General features: G+C 50.5%; 1 protein-coding gene across 21 annotated transcripts in view; it reads right to left on the reverse strand.

Moving 5' to 3' along the window:
- Positions 1-20,167, reverse strand: part of DYSF (dysferlin) — a 202,305-nt gene extending 182,138 nt beyond the window's left edge. For 12 of the 21 annotated variants that reach the window (XM_053924833.2, XM_053924829.2, XM_053924831.2 and 9 more), the window contains exon 1: positions 9,690-10,041. In XM_053924833.2, the coding sequence (XP_053780808.1) occupies positions 9,690-9,780 (91 nt within the window). In that variant the 5' untranslated portion in view covers positions 9,781-10,041. Of the gene's footprint in view, positions 1-9,689; positions 10,042-19,924 lie in introns of those variants that run through there. The other 9 variants (XM_053924834.2, XM_053924830.2, XM_053924832.2 and 6 more) reach the window with 1 other exon arrangement.
- Positions 20,168-22,024: the final 1,857 nt, after the last annotated feature.

A 22,024-nucleotide genomic window follows, 5' to 3' on the forward strand; every position in this document is an offset into this window, starting at 1 on the left:
GGGCAGCTCCTCAGACACGCGCTGCAACTCTCCCCCTAAAGGAAACCCCACAGAGCCAACGGCTCCCCGGGGAACCCCACCAGTCTGCATGAATGTCTGGCGCCCATCACACGACTTCTCTTTCTCGGCTCTGGGATGGAGAAACAGCAGCCCCATCAGAAGTTTTTAAAGCAAAATACCCAGCTTGACTCTTCTTAATGAGTTTGTTATTGTTAGTCCTGACTTTCTAAATAAATTTTTCTGACTCTAAGAATGAATGGTCGTCATAGAAAATATTCCCTTTTTCTTTTTAGAGTCATCCACCTCCACGTATTATATGATTCCATTTACATGAAATGTCTAGAATAAGCAAATCACAGGGAATAAGTGCTTAATGAGGTTTCTTTGGGGGATGATGAGATGGTCTGGGATGAGATAGTGATGATGGTTGTACAGCATTGTAAATACACTAAAAACTATTTAAGTTGTCCACTTCTAAGTAGTCAAAATGGTGAATTTTGGAAAATATGAATTTTATGTCAATTTTTTTTAAAAAACAGCTTACTTTGGCCTTGAAGGGGTCTGTCTGAAGCAGACTGTCCCAGGGCAATTCTAGCTGTTCATGGAGCTGGGACAAGGCAACGCAGAAGAGTTTGGGGTAGACAACAGGAAGAACTAACACTGTGACGGCGGAGATCAGACCCACAGTGCCCCAGATGGTGGACAGTCTGTCTGAAGCCTTGGACACGAGGTGTGGATGAGAGGCACAAAATAGGCTAAGTATGTCCCAGTCTTCCATTAAGCATCAGAACAGAAATAATTCTGTGTTCAAAAGGATGATTTTAAATGTTCAGCAAGACACAAAATTTATATGTGAGTTGGATCTTAAAGATCACACAGTTTGCCCTGGCCAGTGTGGCTCAGATGGTTAGAGCGTCATCCCATAAACCAAAATGTTGTGCGTCTGATTCCTGGTCAGGACACATGCCTAGGTTTCAGGTTCAGTCCCCAGTCAGGGCACTTCCTGGTCAGGGACGTATGAGAGGCAATAGATCGATGTTTCTCACATCAGCGTTTTTCTCCCTCTCTCTCTCCCTCCCTTCCCCTCTCTCTAAAACCAATGAGCATGTCCTCAGGTGAAGAGGAAAGAAGGAAGGAAGGGAGGGAGGGAGAGAGGGAGGGGAAAATGTGGAGGGAGAGAGGAAGGGAAGGAAGGGGAAAAAAATCACACAGTTCCACACCCGCTGTGCAAGGCTCTCCAGTGAGAAGCCTTCGGTCTCCCCCTGGCCTGCCCAGCTTTTATCGAGCCTGGACTGGGAAAGCCCCTCAAAACTCCAGAAACATCTCCCAGGACCCCGAGACCTCCTCTGAAGCTGAGCAAAGTCGGTACAATGTAGCTGGTTTCCATGAAAGGCAGCTCTCATCTGGAACATTTCAGAGCACAAAAGAGAGGAAAGCAGAGAGGTGTCAGGGACACAAGCAAGGTCTGGGGAAGAATTTGGAGGAGAGAGACAACAGAGGAAGAGAGAACAAGAGAAAACCATGGTGAAAGGAAAGAGAGAGAGGCAGAGCAGGGCCTGGTAGACTCCAAGGCAATTATGTTGAAAATGGTTGCTCAGCTTTGGAAGTTCCTTCAGAGACTGAGAGATTCTGATCAACCTCCCCCAGTGGGAGAGTGTGACTCCCAACCCCCCTCACCACCTGTGGCAAATCAGTGATGTGGGAAAAGAACCTGAACTTTGGGATGCCAAAGACCACCACAGAGCACACTTTTTTTTTGCGGGGGGGTAGGGGTGGTGGTGGTGAGACCTTAGGGCAATGATTCTCAAACATTCTGATCACAGAACATCACTCTTAAAAATTATTGAAGACCCCAAAGAATTTTTATTAACATGCCTTGCATCTATCGACTTTCACCATGTTAGAAATTAAAACTGGGGCATTTAAAAATATTCATTTAGTGCTTAATTTTAAATTAAGAAGAGCAAGCCCAGTACATGTTAACATGAGTGACATATTTTTATGAAAAATAACTATAACTTCCTAGACAAAGGAAAAAGAAAAGTGACACTGATTACATTTTGCAATGCCTGGCTGGGTTCTCATATCTAGTTCTGCATTCGACATGTTGAGATGTCTTGTTTTGGTTGATATCTATAAAGAAAATCCAACCAGATATATAGTTAAACAAGAGGCAGATTTGAATAAGTTTTCATACACTTGAGGATAGCCTTTGAGACTACACCAAAACTCAACAAGTAGTATTTCTTAAACTTAAAGGTGAGTGGCCATGAAAATCTGAAAGCAGACCAATGAACATTTTGTACTGTTACATTAGAATCCATTGTTCCGTCTGTAGTTTGAATGAGTCTCAAAAGGCTGATGTGGCCCCTGGTGAAAATGAGTTTGACACCCTGCACTACTGCACAGGTAGGGCTTTTAAACTCCCTAGGCCTTCCTAAACTCTCGGCAATAAATTAATCATGAGTGCCTACTTTATGGGGTTTTGAAAGGATATAAGATGCTATCTAAGCATCTATTTCCCCTCCCCTATGAAATTCCTGTGATCTACACGAGTCACACGGAAAATTCCACCTGCAGCCTCTCTTGAATTGTCCAGTCGGACGCATTTCCTGGTACTCCTGCCCAGTATTAATTGAACAGTGCCTGTGTGCCAAGCCCTGTGCAAAATATCTTTTAAACATTTTCCATGCCCTGCTGTCCCCGAAGATGACAAGAACAAAGGCCCTCAATAAGGTTTCACCAAGTCCTGGTTGGAAGAGCCTGGGACCCTCTGGGTGACACTGAGGGGTCACTGATGGGCACTACAGCCCCAAAGAGGAGCAAGAAAGAAATGAAACATTAACCCAGTGCAATCACATGATCTACAGATGCCAAGGAAAGGGAAGGCCCGGTGCTAATTAGGAAACAGTTAAGAAAATAGCTCCTTCCTTATCATGAATTTAGACCTGTCCTGTCCTTGCTAATTAATTTTGGCCATGAGAGATGTGGTTTGTGCACGTAATTTAACAGACTCAGAGAACTCACAGCTCATGCTTTGTCATGGGAGGACCTGGTCCTCTCCCCAGATTGCTCTGCTGAATTGGGGGCCAGCAAGCACCCATGGGGATCGTGCCAAAGCCGTGGGGGTGTTCCCCCAGACTGAAAGACTCAGTGAAGAAGAAGAAACCTACTCGTGTGGCCCCCATGGAAATTCCTCACTTGTTTCCCCAAGCCCACACAACTCTACCCCAGACTCCTAGACCGGAGTCTCCCAATGCTGTGAGGTGGTGATTTCCAAACTACTCACTGGGACCCATTACAGGCCCATGACGTCAACTGAGTGAGTTGTCCAATATGTCTTTATAATGACGGAACGGACCAGAGAAGAAAATATCAGAGTACACCCTTGATCAGAAAAGTACTACCACTTGAAACTTTTGATCATATTTTCACATATCTATTTATGAATGTGTACTATACCTTAATGTAAAATAAGTCTTATTGTATGTAACAGTCCAAAAAGTTTGAAAAGAGTGCCTTAAAGGAAGATTATCCAACGTGAACTGGAGAACAAAGAAATCTCCATCTTGGCCCATGAGTGCCAAGAGCCAAGGTGTGTGACAGGAAGGCTGCAGAAACCGTCCTGGTCCCCCACTGAAGCCAGCTCCGTTGAAGACTGTGGGCTGAGGTGGGGAAAGTGAGGAGGGCCTCAGAGACAGGTAAGGAGCAGGCCATCCTGCCCCAGCCACAGCTGGGGGCCACCTGGCTCAGCAACCTCCACTGGCAAGAGCCCCACGTATACACTGATCCCTAAATGTCAGATGTGGCCATGGCCGTGCACAAGGAGCCACATCACTGCCCTTCTGCTCACCACCTCGTAAAATCTACCTATCAGCGGCCAGGGTTACTGTCCCCCGAGTGGTCTGGGCCCCAGGCCCATCTTCTGGGACAGATACCTCTCAATGGTCCAAGATGCTTGTTAGCCCCCCAGGGCCTGGACACACACAGGGGTTACAGTGTGGAAGGGAGCACTCGGCCAGCTGCCAATCCCCAGTAGCAAAGACAGGACAGACCCTCTACCCCCCAATTCAGGTATAAAGGTCTCGGTACATTTGGGAAGCAGACAGAATGCTTGTTTTCATAACACCGATGGCAGTGGGGTCTTTGGGGCTGGTGGGGTCATAGAGAAGACAAACTGTGAAGCAGGGGTGCTCACTGAGGGTGCGCACCAGTCTGTAACATGGGAGTGTCTCATGTGGGCCAAAGGACCATTTAAAGAAAGGCTGAGAAATACTGGTCCATTTCCCATTGCATCTCTAAGGCGCCAAGGTCCAGAGGCCCACTGACAGATAAATGTATAAACAGAATGTGGGGTATCCATACAGTAGGATATTATTGAGCCTTAAAAGGAAAGGCAATTCTGACACAAAGGACAAACGTTATTGGATTCAACTTACATGAGGTACCTAGAATAGCCAGATTTGTGGCACAGAAAGTAGGAGAGAGGTTGCCAGGGGCTGGGGGAGGCAGATGGGGGTTGCCATTCAATGGGAGCTGAGATATCGCTCACATACTTACTGAGGACTTGCTCTGCACCGGGCACTCTCCGGACACTTCATTAGATTACCCATCAGACAAAGAAAGTGATGGAAATTCAGAGAATCAGCAGCCAAGCAAAGACAGAGGCAACTGAAAGGAGGAAAGACAGTCCTGGCTTCTGCTGAAGGAAAGTCTGCTTTACATCTTGGCACAGATTTCCCCCCAGAAAGGGTAGGCTTTTTTAAGCCTGGGCACCCCAAGAACTGGGCAGCTCTCATTTCCCACTCAACCCAGCAGAAGCCGGGCCCTTCTTTCCCGCAAGGACTCCCACCCCTTCTCTGTCTTTCTAATTCCTAATGGAAACCACACTTTCCGGGAAACAAGCAGTGGGTACACTGGCAGTGGTGGCCGGTCCATACACGGAGCGGGTGGGACGTACTCTGAGAAGGGTAAACTTGAAAGCCAAAAGGCCAGTTAGACTTGGCGAAGATGTTTGGAACATCTATGACAAAATTTTAACATGCTTAGTGTAGGAAGAGCACCTGTGACTAATTAAGAAAAAGACGACACTCCAGCCCCCTCTAAATGGGAAATTTAAAAACCAATCCAGTAAGAATAAATTCAAACAGGTAATAATTTTGACATATCACAAACACTATTTGAACCTAGGAAAGTATTAAAGATTTGCGCGATAATGCTTTGCGTGAGTGGGGTTATAAGAAAACAAGCCCCCGCACTCCGCTGATGGGAAGGTAAAGTCGTTCCAGACTCAGGAGAGCAACTTTGGAAATGCAGCAAAGCCTTAAATACCTGCACTCTGACACAGCAATGCCACTCCGGCTATTTATCCAAAGGAAACAATGAAATATGTAGGCAAAGATTAGACACCAGGGTAATTCTCACTGTGACAGTAGAATTTAAGCATCGACTATAAATATTAAAAGTTTGATATAACTTAAATATTCATCGGTGGGAAGTTGAATAACTGAATCATGGTGCATCCATACATTAAAATACTATTATTTTATATATATTAAATACATTATATTAATTAGTTAATTGAATATATATTATATTAAATAAAATACACATAATAAAATGCAGACATTTAAAAAGGTGTGGAGAAGAATATTTACCGACATAGAAAAGTTCCCCTGGCTGATTGCTGAGTGAAAATGTAAATTGACAAACACTGGGAAAACATATCTGGAATGGGATTATTCTAGAAAAAAAGGCAAGAGTTCTGGAGGCTTCTGGTGGAAGGGGTGGGGCCATCAAGACTCTATTTCTTGACCTAGGTGACGTGTATGGGCATTTCCTTCCTAATTTATTCATTAAAGCAGGGCCTGTCAGCTTTGGCACTATTAACATTTAAGCCTGGATATTTATTGTGGGAGGAGGCAGTGTCCAGGGCAGTGTGGGATGTTCAGCAGCATCCCTGGCCTCTACCTTCTATGACAGCAGCGAGTGTGCGTGTCACACACCCACACACCCAAAGTGTCTCCAGTGCCAACTGTCCCCTAAGGAACAAAGTCACCCCCAGTTGAGAATCCCAGCATTAAAGCATACATGTCTATTTTATGTACTTTATTTGGGTCTTGAATTTCACAACTAAAATTGCCTTTTTTAAAAATGAAAAAAATAATCTTCAAGGATATATGTCAAATTATAAATAAATTGATTCAAAGTGCCAGGATTTGGGGCCACTCATTACTTTTGCCACACGCCCCGCTATAATATATCCTTTTATACACTGAGTACACACTGTGTTCACAAAAAGAAATCAGAAGGCTACTTACAACGTTTTAAAGTCACTGCTAATGTTTAAAATGCCAGATTCAGAGAATCCAGTGCCCTCTCAGCCCACCTTCCCCACACAGAAGAGTCAGGTCTGCCCCTCAGGTGTGTCTCAGTCTCCAGGCAGTTCTACAAGATTCCCCCAGGCTCCTGCCCAAAGTCTAGAGAACACCCAGGACGTAGAAGGGAGGAGAAAGGGGGTGCAGTTAGCTGAAGGGACATGGGGAGGAGTGAGGGAGAGAGAAGAGACAGTAATCACTCTGTTTTCTGGTTAGTGAACCTCGGGAAGCCAATAGAAATTCTCCAAGTAGGGACACAGGAGATCCAACCTTCAAAAAAATAAGGTTTGAGCTCCAAGGGAACAGGGATCTGGTTTTGTTCTTAGATGTATCCCCAGCACCTGGAACAGACTCAGCCCATCGTAGACCCTCAATACATGTGTGTTCAATGAACTAAATGCATGAATGGAGGAACATTAATAATCACAGTACAGGGCAGAAGGTGGGCAGGGCAGAAGAAAGGACAGATCACTAAAAGCTACAGGAAATGAAGCTGCTCATTGACGAAGACAATCAGTCAAAAATATCTACCACAGCCCAGGTACTCATGATAGTTTTAGTTAACTAATTAATTAACTCAAGATCAAAAGAATGATAAGAATTCATTAATCATCTCTACCCTAAAGCCCTGAGACAGGGAAATCAAAAAAGTGCCCTCGGTGTCGGGCCTTCCAGAGCTCATAGTCTATTTTGGGAGGCAGGTCTTGAAATTACATCCGAGGCTAGAATGCTGGGGGAACAACTGTGGAAAGCAGGGACGGCCAGGCCCATGCACTTGGGGCCGTGTGTGGGGGCCACGCACACAGTGCAGGCCGGCTTCTCTGCAAGCCACAGACCCCTCTGTGCCACGAGGGGGTTGGGCTGGCACATCCGATACATTTGGAGATTGTGTAGAAACACCTGTATTTGGGCTGCTCCTCCAGAGATTTAGCTTCAAGAGAGGAGGGAACAAGCAGCAAATTTTTTTAAAGCTCCCCTGTGACTCTGATGTGCAGCCAGGGTTGGATACCCCAGTCTAGATGATCTGTAAATTCGGGGTCCAATTCTAACGGCCTCTCTCTCTAAGCTTCAGCTCAGCTCCAAACTCCAGCATGAATTTCCCCTGGGAACGGGGAGGGGGGGGAGGTCATGTTAATTTCACCTTTCACTACATCTCACGTCGATTTTTCTCAAGGTGTGTTTCTAAAATGAAACTGCTTGATAGTAGGTGATCAGTGCTGATTTTCAGGTCACTTACATCTGCTGCATCAGACCTCTATGGATGGGACCCAGGAATCTGTCGTTCAAGCACACTCTCCAGAGGATTCTCAGGCACAGGAAAGCGTGAAGACCCCTGCCCCAGAATGTGTGATGGCCAGAGGCTGGACCAGAAAAGCAAACACTGCAGAGCACCCATCTGCACCCAGCCCTGGGCATCCTGCTGCCCCGTGCTGAGGATAGGCTGCTGCTCTCAAGGAGTCACAGGGTCCTAAGTGTGGAGCTGAGTACTGAGCACAGATGGACGGGGGTGAGTGTGCTAGGTACTATGCATCCAGAGAAGAAAGAGTAATGACAGCCAGGGGAATCCTGGGTGCCTCCCTGGAGAAAGTGGTATTGCAGTGGGCTTTGAAAGACCCTTTGAACAACTGAATGCACTTTGAATGCACTTTGAACAATTGGATATGTTACATTCCATTATATTTCAGTTCTGCAGGGGGCTTGTCAGTGCCTAACTAGTAAGGCATCATAAAGGGCAGGTGGGGCGTGCAGAGACTGGGGGAGGACAGCAGCTACGCACACAGGGTACCTGGCCCAGAGCAACAACCAAGAGGGACCTCAATAGTTTACCTATTGAGTCACCTACCTGACTCAAGGGCATTGCCCACTCCAAGCACTGGTAGTTCCCTGCCACAACCACTGACCCGGACACATCATTTAACTTCCCCAGGTTTCCATATCCTTATCTGCAGAATGAGATTAGTAGCCACCAGAACACTGTTACAGAACCAGGGAAAGAGAGCTATGAACAGACCCAAAAGGGTTCCAAAGCATCCGAGAGAGCTAGGCTGATGTGGGCCCCTGGGCTCAGGGTCCTTTGGGAACTTCATTTCCAAGCAGTGGTGGCCTCACGATGTCTGTGCAGGAACGGCTTAGGCAGAGTCTGATGGGCAGGAGAGAGCCAGGAACCTCGTCCTGAAGTTGCAGTTCATGGTGGGCACCCAGAAATGTCACCGATGAATGAAAATAGCAGTTTCCTAAAATCAACTCATACTTCTCAGAAAATAAATGCAATGTAAATTATCCCTTAGCAAAGAATTAAAGATGCACATAGGTCTCACTTTGCCAAACTGTGTCTTTCATCTATGGTTGGTTATCAGTACTGAGCATTTGGGGTCGCTTGGGGGGCATATGAAGATCTTGAGTCAGAGCTAAAAGTGCCCCCATTGTTTTCAAGCCTCATGAGAACACCAGCCATTTCTTCCTCCAGATCTGGCCATCTTTTGTGACACATATATTATTTTAATTCCACCAAACCACAGGATATGCATCCTGGTCAGAGGAAAACTCTCTCCTCTCCTTACTTATCTTTCTTTGCAGGACCAGGGTCCTGACTCACAGCCATTGTTCCTTCTCTTAATTTTGACAGGTTTTTCCTCTTCCCTTTCCCCTCCTAAGACACCTCCACCCGTGGGAATGACTGCCTTAAAGTGAGGGGTTAAATGTGCCTGTTGAGAGGGGGATTGTAAGTCCTTTGTTGCCCCAAAAACGCACAGGGGGAACCTCTCTTGTCTAAGCTCCACATGGAGGTACTTAGGCTCTTTGAATTTTAAAAAACATCCTTGACACCCCTCAAAACCTTTTGTCAAGGCCATATCTAACCTATTCTGTTCCTTTTATTCCCAGCGGAGACCTGGTGGATTCTCTATGACCAGTGTTCAATAAAGACGGGCGAATGAATGGATGGATGGATGAAATAAAGGTTTCAAAGCACACCATCTACACACCCAGATTCCTCTCTCTGTTCTGCACCCTTATGATTAGTAAAGGCTCGCACTTTATTCCTCCCGGGTATCGGTCTTAGAAAAGTGGTTAACTGTTGATATATTATAGCACATTCACTTTTCCGAAATTTCAAAGCACTATGGCATTTATTGTGCTGTTTCATCCTCCTCACCCCTCTGCAGAGGACTGCTGAGACCCCTGGCCCTGCCCATAGAGGAAGAAAACTGTGGCTTGGGCTAGGGTTAGTGCTGGAACCGCGGTCTCGACCCCGCGGCGTGTGCCGAGTCGGGTGGCGCGGACGCGCGGTGGCGGTGGCCAAGGGGCTCTCACCTCGGAAAGTCAAGCTGGCGACCGGGTCGCTGCGCCGGTCTTTCTTCGCACTAGGGAGGTTGCTGGCCCTCACCAGCAGGCAGCACAGCATGGTTCAGGCAGGCGCCGGGGGAGCGCAGAGGCGCGCGCGCGGGACGGGAGCGGGAGCGCGGAGCCAGACACACACGGAGGGGGAGCTGTGGTGGCCGATGCGCCTCCTGGGAGAAGTCCAAACGCCTGGGAGAGGCCTCAGGGTGGACACCAGACACTCGCTGGGCGGACCCTCCCCACAGCGGGCGGGGAGGGGCAGGGGTCAGACGTGCGCGTGTGGGAGTGCCGATCGTCCCTCCGCTGGTCCCCGCCCGCGTCCGGAAAGACAGCGCCACTAACGCGGGGAGCACAACTAGGCCAGGCAGCGTGGATACGGCGCTCGCTGGCCCGGCTCGCGGGAGCCCCCAGCGTCCAGGGCTCCGCGCCCAGCCAGGGCTCCGGGGCCCGGCACGTCTCTGTGCCACTTCCCGGCTGCCGCACAAAAGCTGCTCTCCTCCCCGGCGCGCGCGGGCCGGCCCGCGAGCCGAGGACGCTCAGCGAATAGTGGTGAAGGAGAAATGAGCGAAAGCTGGAGGAGGGGGAATAGCCAGCTTCAGGGACGATAATGTGTCTGCAAGAAACTACTACTTGGCGCGAGCGCTGAACGAGTGCACCGAGTGTGCGCATCGGCGGAACGCGCGCTGCGCCGCGAGCCACCAGCCTCCGTGCCGCCTGCCGGACCCCGACAGCCCCATTCCAGCTCTTGGAGCTCAGGCAGCGGGTCTAGCCGCTGGGGGCCCCGCGTACAGACTCTGGGCTCGAGCCCTCGCGAACTCGCCTCTGCGCCTTCTTCAGAGCAGTCTGGAGTCGCTTCTGTCTCCGGAGACCGAAGTCTGTGTCCAAACTGTATTGCGTCCCCGGAGCATAAGGGTCCATCCGCTGCCTATTTGGTCTCTGGCGTCGTCCCCTACAGCAATCTCTAGGCTCCCTCGCCCCACCGTGGGGGGAAACTGGTTATAGTGTAGCTTTGAGGGGTGACAGCCCTTGACACGCTTTCCCGCATTATGTTTGTTTCCTTTCCAGCTGATGGACTTCTTGACCACAGGGGCCCTGGCTTCTCACCTCTATACCCCTACACTCCAGCACCTAGCACCGGACAGGCCCCCCTCCCACCTCCCAAGTCCTCGCTGAGCGGCTTTCTCAGCCTAAGTTCAGTGATTAGTTACCAGCATTTTGCTGCAAAAAATTGTAACGCCCTTTTTTAGTTTGAGGATCCAGCGTTTTCATGTGTGGAAACCATAACCTGGTGAAATCCACCTCTCCCTCGTCCACGCCTGCACCCTAACTGCTAAAAGGCCATGGGGAATAACATAGCTAACCTGCCCCGCCCCCATCACTTGATATTGGTGACCCCTGACTCAGGTGGACCCTTGCTGCTGCCTGACAATCCCACTATATTTCCAGTCTCTTCAGTCTCCCTCTCTCCTAGACTACGATTCCACCCTTTTCTCTACCCATAGCTGCAATACCCCATCGCCATCCTCACTCTGCTCGCTTCCTGTTTACAGAGGAAAGGACTTAGGCTCCCAGCCTCAGGGCCCCCAGGAGCCTCTGGGCCTCCTCATCACGAATGAATCATCTGCACTCCTACCTGGCACATGAACACTAAGTCCTGGTCACTCTCACCCACTCAATGGCAAGGCCAAGGCTGTCCTCTCCTCAGTCTTAAAGTTTGTGTCTTCTCTAGCTGACTTGGGCCCTCTTTCTCCTGCCCTACCACTCTCCCTGGGGGACCCTGCCCACGGTCATAATGAGATGGACACCTTTGCTCCATTATCCACGCTGGAGCCAGGTGATCTTAAAACAAATACGACCAGGTCACTGCCCTGCTGAAAATCCCTCAGAGCCCCTCATGCTCTGGAGATAAAGCCCAGACAGCTTACCTACACCCACAGGGAGAGGCCCTTCAGCCCCTCACTCTGACTTCCAGCCCCAGTGGCTTCTGTTTCTGGAACACTCTGAGCTCCCTCCCAACTTGGATCTCTGCTGCCCCCTCTGCCTGCAACTGCCTTCCTCCCCCCCACCCTCCCCGCCCCACTGCCCTCATAACTGTGTCTTAAATATAGTTGGCATACAATATTACAGTAGTTTCAGGTGTACCACATAGTCATTCGACATCTGTATACCTTATCATGTGCTCACCACGATAAGTCTAGTCACCATCTGTGACCACGCCTCTTCCCCACTGTCCTTACTGGGCCAGCCTTAGTCATCCTCCCAGTCCCGGCTGCACAGCAGCACTTGTCCCTCTTAGCACTGGCGCAATGATATGGAATAACTGTTAATGTAATTATTTGTTTGCTGTCGGTCAAGGCTGTCTCAGTCAGCCAGGCATTCCAGAGCACAGGAGGGACCCCTAGGGTTGGTGTTGTGGTCATTGTACTGGACTTGCCAGTGTTCCTTCCACCCCAGATGAGGCTAAGCCAGTGGTTCTCAAAGAGGACAGTACTGCCCCCTAGGGGGAGTTTCAGACATGAGGATTTGGGATATATTTTTACTGTCACAGTGATTCCTGGCTTTGCTGCTTTCTCCCACGGGACCATGCCCTGCCCCTATTCCTGCTATAAGCTCCATCAGCACAGGAAATCTGAGGGAGCATATTGAACATTTCCATGGAATCTTCCAAGGGGCTTTGACAAACACCTGGCTTGTGTCCAAGGAACAGGGGCTCCACACACCTGTTCTGTGAACCAGGAAAGCAGCAGCTGCTGTCCTGGTTCCTGGACACTTCCTGAGGCCTGTCTTCCATCCCACCTCCAACTTCCTGCCCTGGCTGCTGTTCACCGCCCAGGACTCCTCCCTGGTCAGATCGCTGACTCTTCCCTGGGGGACATCATACTGGGGCCTAGTACTCAAGGGGGCTTCCTCCCAGGGGGGGCTTGTATCAGGAATGCAGCTTTCATGAAGAGTGTGTGTGAGACCTCCGCTTGTCCGCCTCCCGTATGTCCTCTCCTTCTTCCATAGAAGGGTTTTACCTGGACACGTGGCCACCCAAATAGAAGGACTAAATTTCCCAGCCTTTCTCACAGATAGATGTGACCATGGAAACAAGTGCTGATCAGTAGGATGTGAGCAGAAGGGATGCCTGTAACTTCCTGGTTGTGTCCTTACAGGGAAGGGGCACGCCTGCCCTTGCTACGACACAGAGAGTGACAGTGAGCCATCACCAACCATGTTGTCAGCATGGGGACAGCAGAGCAACAAGACAGAAGGACCCGGAGCTCTGGGCAGCCTTGTGGATCAGAACTGCCTACACATCCACCATCATGTAAGTGGGAGAGACTATGATGTTCAGACACCGTCAGGTAGGGCTTGCTAACAAACAGCCCAGTGTGTATCCCACCTAACGCCGCAGGTAAGGGCAGACCCCCCGCAGCCCTGAGAACTCAAGCCCCACTAGGGATGTGACAGAGCCAGCTTAGGAGCCACATTGTGCAGCGAGGGGGTGAGGGGACCTGTTTTTAAGCTGAGTTTGCATAGCAAGCCCAGTTTTCACTTAAGACGGCATGTGGACTTCAGTGACATTGCAGAGGCAATAGAAGTAGGGGGAGGCTACTAAAGCTGCCCTGCGAGGCCCAGCCCCCTCGATGTAGCCCAGACGGGTGCTGACTGGCAACCCCAAGTGGGAGAAGACTGACTGCCCGTTTCCCAGACAGCCTAGGACCAAGGCCTCCAAGACTCAACGTAACACGGAGCCGAGTCCCAGGTGCTGCCACTGGTGACCCCCAGGGACACATCCAGTTTATAGATCTGCTTTTTTTGACTAACACAATGTTTTATAACAATATTGTACCTTGATTAAACACTAGGGGATTTCCTGTACAGAGCTTGATTTTAGCTTCTCTTGAAAAATCAGAGAAGCTGGCACATGGGCCCAAATTCTCTGCCTAACACTGATCACCTGGCACCTGCAGGCGAAGCATGCCCCCCACCGACTCATCCCACTAGCCACCACGCACCCAGGATACATGTGCTGTTCCCTCTGGCCTCATCTTAGTTACGCCACCTGCCAGGCTCCCACGGCATGTGAGTTTGCGACCCCTATCCCCTTCCGTCATTTATTTGGGGCCCTACCTCCCTGACAGTCGAGCAAGGGGGACTTCTAACAGGGCCCCTTCTTGCTGTTGGCGCTGGGCCAGCTGGCCTGCTCTGGCTCAGGGCTCTGTTTTCTTCCCAAGGCCTGACGTCAGTGCCCAAGAAGCAAGCAAACCTCGGCCTCCTGCTCAGTGTGTCCACCTTAAGCGGAACGCTCTGCATGTGAGTTTACAGGATTCCTTCAGGGCACATTTGCCAAAGTCCCAAACCTTCTAGGAGTATGGATGACCCAGTGCAGCTTTCTGCCCTCTCCCGCACATTCATTGTACAATATGTGTCCTGTGTAAATGCCAGTCCATCCAGCCAGCGGGACTGAAGGGTGCCTGCGTGTCCACCACGGGTGTAGAATGCACAGGAAGTAGTGATTCTGGCTACAGCCATGATTATGTGACCATCCAGGAAGAACCATCCCATAGTCCTAGGCTTCCAACCAGGCCGCCCTTTTCTAGCTGTCTGACCTGAGGCATGTGACTTGACCTTTCAGAATCTGTTTCCCCTTCTGTGAAATCAAGAGAATGGGATTTCACAGAGGTGTCAGGAGGATTAAGCCAAACACTAGCACCTCCGGCACAGTGCGTGGTACACAGTAGGTGCACAGTGGATGTAAGAGCTCTTCCTGCTAACATTTCATTCTAGCGAACCCATGTGGAAAGAGGCTAGCATGCAGGTAATAGAGAAAGGGAGTGAGTCCGGCCTGGGGAGAGGGACTGAGAAGGTTTGCGGGCCCACTCACCCGAGGGTGACTCGTTCTAAGAAAGACCTAGCACCGTGGGGAGGGCCACAGCCAGCGGTCAAGCAGGTAGACTCCACCTCAGAAGGGGCTGCTCTAGGAGGGACAGCCAGAGGACACAGGACCAGAGACCCTGGGACCCACTCACTACTTAGCCCATTGTGCCCAGTCTGGTAGGGTAGTGGACGGACAATCAGAGCTGATGTTAGGACTGACCAGGCAAAGAACATAGTGAAAGGCTCCTTGGATGTGTGCAGTGATTTCTTACATGTATACAATACATATTAACTCTAATAATGATTATAATGAGTATATGTAATAGTAATAACAGTTAACATATGTTGAGTGCCGGGCACTATTCAAAGTGCTTTATATGGAGTAACATAAATTCTTTAGAATCATCCTAAAGCAGGTACTATTATGATCAACACCTCACAAGCGAGGAAACTGAGACACAGAGTGGTTAAGTAACTGGTCCAAAGACACACAGCTGGAAAGTAGCAGAGCTGGCATCCAAGATCTCAGGCAGTCAGGGTCCAGGGTCAATACTCGCAGCGATCATCCTTCTCCCCCTCTCGTTCAATGCTCTCGTCCCACTGGAATGTGACCAAGGCTGACAACTATCTGCACTCCTGAGCGCCACCCCCACCTTCATCCTGGTGGCTAAGCGTGGGGCCCACGGTTATACTGCCTCCTTCCTGGACCCCCCAGAGTCCCTGCCACGCCCACTGCAGGCTGCCCACCTCAGTGTCCCATGGCCCCCGATCCTGGTCTCAGCTTATCAGACCCTGAACAGCCACCACAGGCCCGACACAGGCCTGAGAGGTGGCCTGGCATGAGGGTACTGCCTAAAGGGAGCATTCTAGACCAGCTGGTGACTGAACGGTCCCATGAGATCCACAGAGGGTGAGGCAGAAGGGCAGAGACCCCTCTGGGATAAGAAAGCATCTCCAGACCGGAGAGCCAGAGTGAGGGTGTCCATGCCTGGAGAGAAAGGGAGTGAGGGGCAGAACAGACAGTGTGTGAGATAGGCAGGGTGTGAGCAGGCAAGTGCGGGCTGAGACTAGGCCCCAGAGTGTGAGCCAGGCCTGCATTCAAATCCGGGCCCCCACCCCGCTTACTGCACGTCTCTTGCAAATCAAAGCTAAGACCCAATGGAGATGCTAGAACAGGTAAAGACAGGGCTCTGGAGCCAAATCATGTGGGTTTGCATCCCAACTCCACTACTTACCAGTGTGTAACTTGACCTCTTTGTGCCTCAGTTTTCTCGTCTGTAAATGGGGAGTGATGATAGTTGCTGCCATATATGGTTGCTAGGAAGATTAAGCATCTACACATAAGTACTTCATACAAATTTAACTGTAATACGGTATAGTTCAGAGTAAATGAGTTATATTTAGAACAGTGCCTAGCACCTAGTAAACATAGTATCAGTTAAATATGTCTTTCATAGGACTGTTGTGGGGATTTAAAGAAAGGCATCTGAAAATGATACATTGTTTATGCTTAATGAATGCCCATTCTCTCTCCTTGCAATGGATACATTTTCAAAATCAGAATCCTCCATCCTGTGGTCATTTGTCTTACAACGGTGTTCCCCGCAGCCTTGCATACGCCCACACTGGGCACCCCAAGCACAGCCCTTTCCTGTGCTGGCTGAGAGTCTGCCAGGTGTGGGCAGCACACGGTGGTGTGCTCTCCAAAGCCCTGTCATTCCTAAGCCTCTGGTGCTGATAACAGCAAAGGGACTGATAGTGGGGGTGGCATGGGAGGTGGTTGCTTTAACCACTGTGTGACCTTGGCCAGACCCTGCACTTCTCTGGGTCTATATGCTCATCTGTAAAGGAGGATAATATCCCTGCCCATTGACCTGTCAACAAAGAATGTCCAGCCTTAAGAAAATTCTTATAAGAGTTTATTTGAACCAAATGTTAAGAATTGCAGGGAAGTAAAATCTCAATGGACTGAGAAAATGCTCTAGAGAAAGGCAGTTTCACAGCTATTTTATACATTAGAATCAAAGGAGCACTAAGGAGAGTCACATGAAGTTCATTGGTAGTAGGTTAGGGAGGCAGAAGAAAGCAGAGTGGGGTGGGGGTTCTCTAGGGCTGGATAAAGAGTAAAGTGGAGAGCTCTGGCTGGGTAGCTCAGTTGGTTAGAACATCTTCCCGACACACCAAGGTTGCAGGTTCGATCCCCGGTCAGGGCACATACAAGAAGCAACCAATGAATGCATGGATGTGTGGAACAATGAAATCAATGCTTCTTTCTCCCCCCACCCCTTGCTTCTCTCTGCCTCTCTCTAAAATCAATAAATAAGTAAAAAAAAATGGAGAGACACGTACTTCTTTCATATTGGTAGGTACAAGATACCTAACATTCACAGCACAGAGAGATGGTATGTGGGCAACGAGATAACAGGGAAGGGCGCTATGGTCTCTGTGCCGTGCCCTCAGGGGCAGTGGAAAGGAGATCACTCTGACATTTCAAAGGTATGTTATCTTAGATGCAAAAAAGCAATAAACAGGTCCGCTGAAGGTAGACTAACCTTTGTCAGGGAAGCTACAGGCCTAAGACGTGACTACCTGCCATGGCTCCCCTGTAGTTAGAAATGTTTATGTTCAGACCATTCTATGTGGTTACTTTCTCTTTGTGAGGCCACCATGCAGGCCTCCCCCGAGCTTGTCAGGTTTAGCGTGTGGCCCCTTTTTGGTCTATAAGCCTCTCAAAGCTGCTGTGAGTAGAGAATGGATTTAGGCACACAGGGAGGAGCCAAGAGGTGTCACTGTGAGACATTATGACCAGGTAGCAAAGGAGGGGCTTGATGGGCCCAAGCCTAAAGGACCTGGGAAGGCCAGATCGGGTCCAGCTGGTGAGGAGGGCTTCCCAGAAGGGTGTTTTGCTTGGGGCAGTGTGTCCCTGAGACCAGAGCCTTTCCTGTAATCATTCACCAACCTGGCCCTGACTGGGAGAAGCCGGGTAGCAGGCCTGAATGCCCCAGGGAGGCCAAATTTGGACATAGACTACGAGCTTGTCCAGTGCAAGAGGTGGAATGTGGCCAGGGCTGGGGGAGGGAGGGACTGCATTCCCCGTGACTGCCTGACAGTGACTGTGGCCACTGCGAATAGGGGGTCCAGCCAGCCCCTCCCCAGGCTGGGGGCATTCACAGCACAAAGAACTTCCTTTCTCCCCAGGGAAGGGGGAGCCCACCCCGAAGAGCCAAGCAGCAGCAAAAGCACAGGATCTCAGACTGGCAGATGTGGGGGAGGGAAACGTGTAGACGATGGGGGAGACTGTTCCACAGACCGCCCTTGAGACTGAAATAATGACAAAAGAGAAACCACACCGGCAATGCTTCCTGTGAGTGAAGTACTTCTGGGGTTAGAAAGTGCTTCCGCATTCATTATTCATTCTCTCTCCTGCTAGGGTTCTGAACCTGGACTGGGTAGGGGGACCATAAAATATGAGGTAAGTGTGTGTGTACTGGGAGGGGGGATTGGCAGGTGGGGGGTGTGATCAGGGAAGGTGAAGGAAAATCTGGACACCAGAGGAGACCAGACCCCTAAAAATAGAGGCAGGGGCTCTAAGATGGTCCCTCTCAGGGTCATTTGTTCACCAGGCAGCTCCAGAGGGTGCTGTTCACAAAGCCTGCTCAGCCCTTGGGCTGGGGAATGGGGATGAGGGAGGGGTGCTAGAGGGGCAGGCAGCTGCTTAATGCACAGCCCGAGTATCCATCCTCCCTGCCTCAGCCACAAGGACATTTTCAGTGTAAATGGTGCTCCCTGGAGTTGCACAATGTGGAGCCCAGGGCCCTCAGCCAGGCTGCTAGCTTGGGCTATACAGGCAAACCATTGGCCTGGACTCTTCAGAGCTGAGAAAACAGAGGAAGTGTGGCACCCCACCCCCACCAATTCATACCCTCATCCTTCCCCTGGAAACATCTTGGTAAATGTTGTTTCCAGAGGCAGCTTTGGGAAACTGGTGGAGAACAGGTCAAAGCTGAATGTTTTGCTTTGGGAAAAGCAAAGGGAAAAACACAGCTGGAGTGTCACCTCTGATGCCCCCTCTGTCCCTCCTCTTGGTCTAGGCTGCTTTCCTGGCCATAGGCCCATTCAGTGACTCCTGGAGAAGCCCCTACACTTCTGTGTGTGCTACTTGTGAACACTCTCTGCATTTTCTGAGTGTCTGCTCCTTGGAACACCACAGATGTCGCATGCACCCCCAGATGTGCATGTTTCTGGGAGCATATGTGCACACAGGCCTCTGGGAGCAGGTAGGCCCAGGAGCTTATGAAACTGAAAGAGAAGTTCTGCTGGATGACCAGGGACTAGCTGATGCTATGATTTCCAGAGGCCTGGGATGTAGCCAGATCTCTAGGGAGAAGGGGAGTGACAGTGACAAAGGCCGGGAGGAATGCACAGGGTGGGTGGAGACGCAACTCTCACACTCTTGCCCACCCCCACGCTGGTCCTTCTCTCACAGAATGGCTCCAAACCCAAAGACCCTGCTGTGTGGCCCCAGCTCTGGCTTGGCCGTGAAGAGGTCTAGGGGAAGCAGACAGGGTCCAGCCCTCACCTCCTGAAGGAAAAGTCATCATAACCATGTGGAGATCATCCCGTGGGAGATCCCAATCTGACAGGGGAGCAGGCTCCTGCTCCAGGAAGCCCCAATCTCATGATGGAGATATCACCCCCAAATATCACCCCCCCACACACACACACATGCTCCAGTCTTGGGATAGGAGGAGAAAGTTCCTAGAGGCTGGTACTAGTGACAGCTGTTCCAGCTGCTAGGTTTCCCCCATCCTGTGTCCAAAGCCAGGGCAGGACCCCTGGACTGGTGGGCGGTGCGTCTGCCCTCAGTGGCTCCCTGCCTGCCAGCCTCGCCTATGGCAGGGAGCAAAGGCTGAGCAGAGCGCCAGGCCCAGGCCCCGTGAGACCAGAGCTAGGTTATAAATAGGCCTGGGGCCCAGCCTTCCCGGGAGGGTTGGGAAGCAGGACAGCACAGTGCTTTGCTGCCCACAACGGGGAAAGACCACTGATTCCAGATCCCCTCTGTGAAGAGAGATGCGGGCCCCGCCTTCCAGGCCCACCTTAGCCCCAACCTCGGCTCAGCTTCCCGGCTCCGACAAGCGCTGCTCAGTCACCTCTCCCTCCTTGCCTCAGTTTTCCTTTAAGTCGTCCCTGCCCGAGGACGTCTGTCTTTGCAACCCTCAAAGAGAGCCTGGCCGGGCGTTGAGTCTTGTCTCTTGCATCCCGGAGCTCTCCGGAATGGAGAGCCGAGCTATCCCCTAACTGACCCCCACCCTCCCGGCCCGGCAAGGATCACAGGCCCCTCCTACCTGCAAACACCGCGGAGCAGTAGGCATCGCTGATGTCGCTGTCTGGGGTGTGGAGGTTCTCGGCATAGAGGATGAAGACCCTCAGCATGACTGGCGTGAGTCAGGGCCCTGCGCGCCTAAGGGCGTGGAGCGGGCTGGGTAAGGTCGCGGCTGGCCGAGTTGCAGCTCTTAGGTCCCCTCACGGGAGAGGGCTGGCAGACGGAGGCGGGTTCAGATCACTCGCTCCCTTCTCAGATCTGCTGCTCTTCTAGAAGAACTGGCCAGCCCGGGGCGGCTCCAGGGGGCTACCTTCGGTCTCCGCCCCGCTGCGCTTACCAGGCTGGTCAGCGCGCCCTCGGAGAACAGGGACTTCTGCTCATCTTCCACCTTCGCCACCCTACCCAGGCTCGGCTGAGCTGTAATTCAATGCTCGGGCCGCAGACTTTCCCAATGACAAGGCATTTTGCACCTGGCGGTGGAACAGCGGACTGGGCGGCCGTGATGGCCCGGGGCTAGACCAGAGCTAAGGGTGCCCCTTACAGTCCAGATTCCTCTGCAGGACTGGAGTGCGGCTCGGCCCCGCCCCTGACCTTCCACCTCCAGCCTTGAGCTGAGCAGGCTTGTCGCCTCCTCCTCCCGCCCAGGGATTCCATCACAATCCCGAGGAGCCAGCCGGACCGCCCTGGGGAGGAAGCGACATCCCGGTGACAAGCTGAGGAGCAGGCGCTCTGCAGGCTCCTTCTCCAGGAGAAGCGCGGGCTGAGGAATTTCATTGACAAGAAGCGTCGGCCGCCTTTAAACCTTTGCCTCCTCTTCTTTGATTGTAAAAGCAACAGCTGCTACTTTTGAAACAAAAAGTATATAAGAAAAATCTCTGAGTCTAGGAAAAATAGATTTTGTATTTGGATATTTATCAAACCAGACTTTTCCCTGTGAATGTATGTAAATGTGCATGTTAATTACAGTATTTACCATATATCTGAGATCTTGTCCTATTTCATGTACCATTTTTTGCATTGTTAAAAATTCTTCATAAACATTTTTTCAATAGCTACATAATTTTCCACCATATGAATGTATTAGGATCACAAAGCTTTCTCTGATCGTTACACATTTGGGCTCTTTTCAGTTTCTCACTATTATATTAGTGAGAAATAATTTTTTTATATAAAAACTGGGATAGAAACCCATTTCAGTCCCCCTCTGCTAGTTCCTCAGATTGGATTCTGCGCTTTGGAAAAGGACGTGCCTTTTTTAGGTCCTAGTACCTATTGCTACACTGCTTTCCCGGGGCTGTGTAGACAGTCACTCCCAGCAGCTGGGTGACTCACCTTCTAAAGAGGGCTACATGGGTGGGTTTGCAGCTGTCAGCACAAGCACCCAGAGCAGGAAGGGTCAGCTGCTGACAGAGGGCAGGTTGGGCCCCATAAGGAGGTGCTAAGAGGGAGCGACACTGCCCAAAGGGTCTATAATTTGAAGATCAGGATAGCAAACATTTCCTGTGGTCACTTACGGTTCTCCTTTGCAATCCGTGCCTCCTCTTTCATTTGCCTCCAGCACAATATATGATGAGGGAGGGAGGGGGTAAATTCAATCATCCGTTTGACAGGTATGTATCCAGGCCTGCAACATGCCCAGCATCAGCCTGGAGGGTGGGGACCCAACGGTGTGCACACGTAACATAGTCCCTGTTATGGGCTGAGTTGTGTCCTGCTAAAATCCGGACATTGCAGCCCTGATCCCTGGTTAGGAATGTGACTATATTTAAAGATAGAGCCTTTAAAGAGGTGATTAAGTTAAAATAAGGCTGTTAGAGTGGGTTCTGATCCAATCTGATGGCTGTTCTTACACAACGAGGAAATTTGGACACACAAAGAGACAGCAGCGATGTGCTCACACAGAGGAAAGACCAGGAGGGGACTTAGTGAGAAGACAGCTATCTGCAAGCCAAGGAGAGAAGCCTTAGAGGAAACCAAACCTGCCGACCAACAACTTGACCTTGCATTTCTAGCCTCCAGAACAGTGAGAAAATAAATTTCTATTGTTTAAGTCACCCAGTCTGTGGTATTTTGTTATGGCACTTTAAAAACTTTCCACTTCAGTGGAGGAAACTGATACTTA

Source organism: Desmodus rotundus, chromosome 5, assembly GCF_022682495.2.
Source record: "Desmodus rotundus isolate HL8 chromosome 5, HLdesRot8A.1, whole genome shotgun sequence".
In the NCBI taxonomy this organism is placed as follows: domain Eukaryota; kingdom Metazoa; phylum Chordata; class Mammalia; order Chiroptera; family Phyllostomidae; genus Desmodus; species Desmodus rotundus.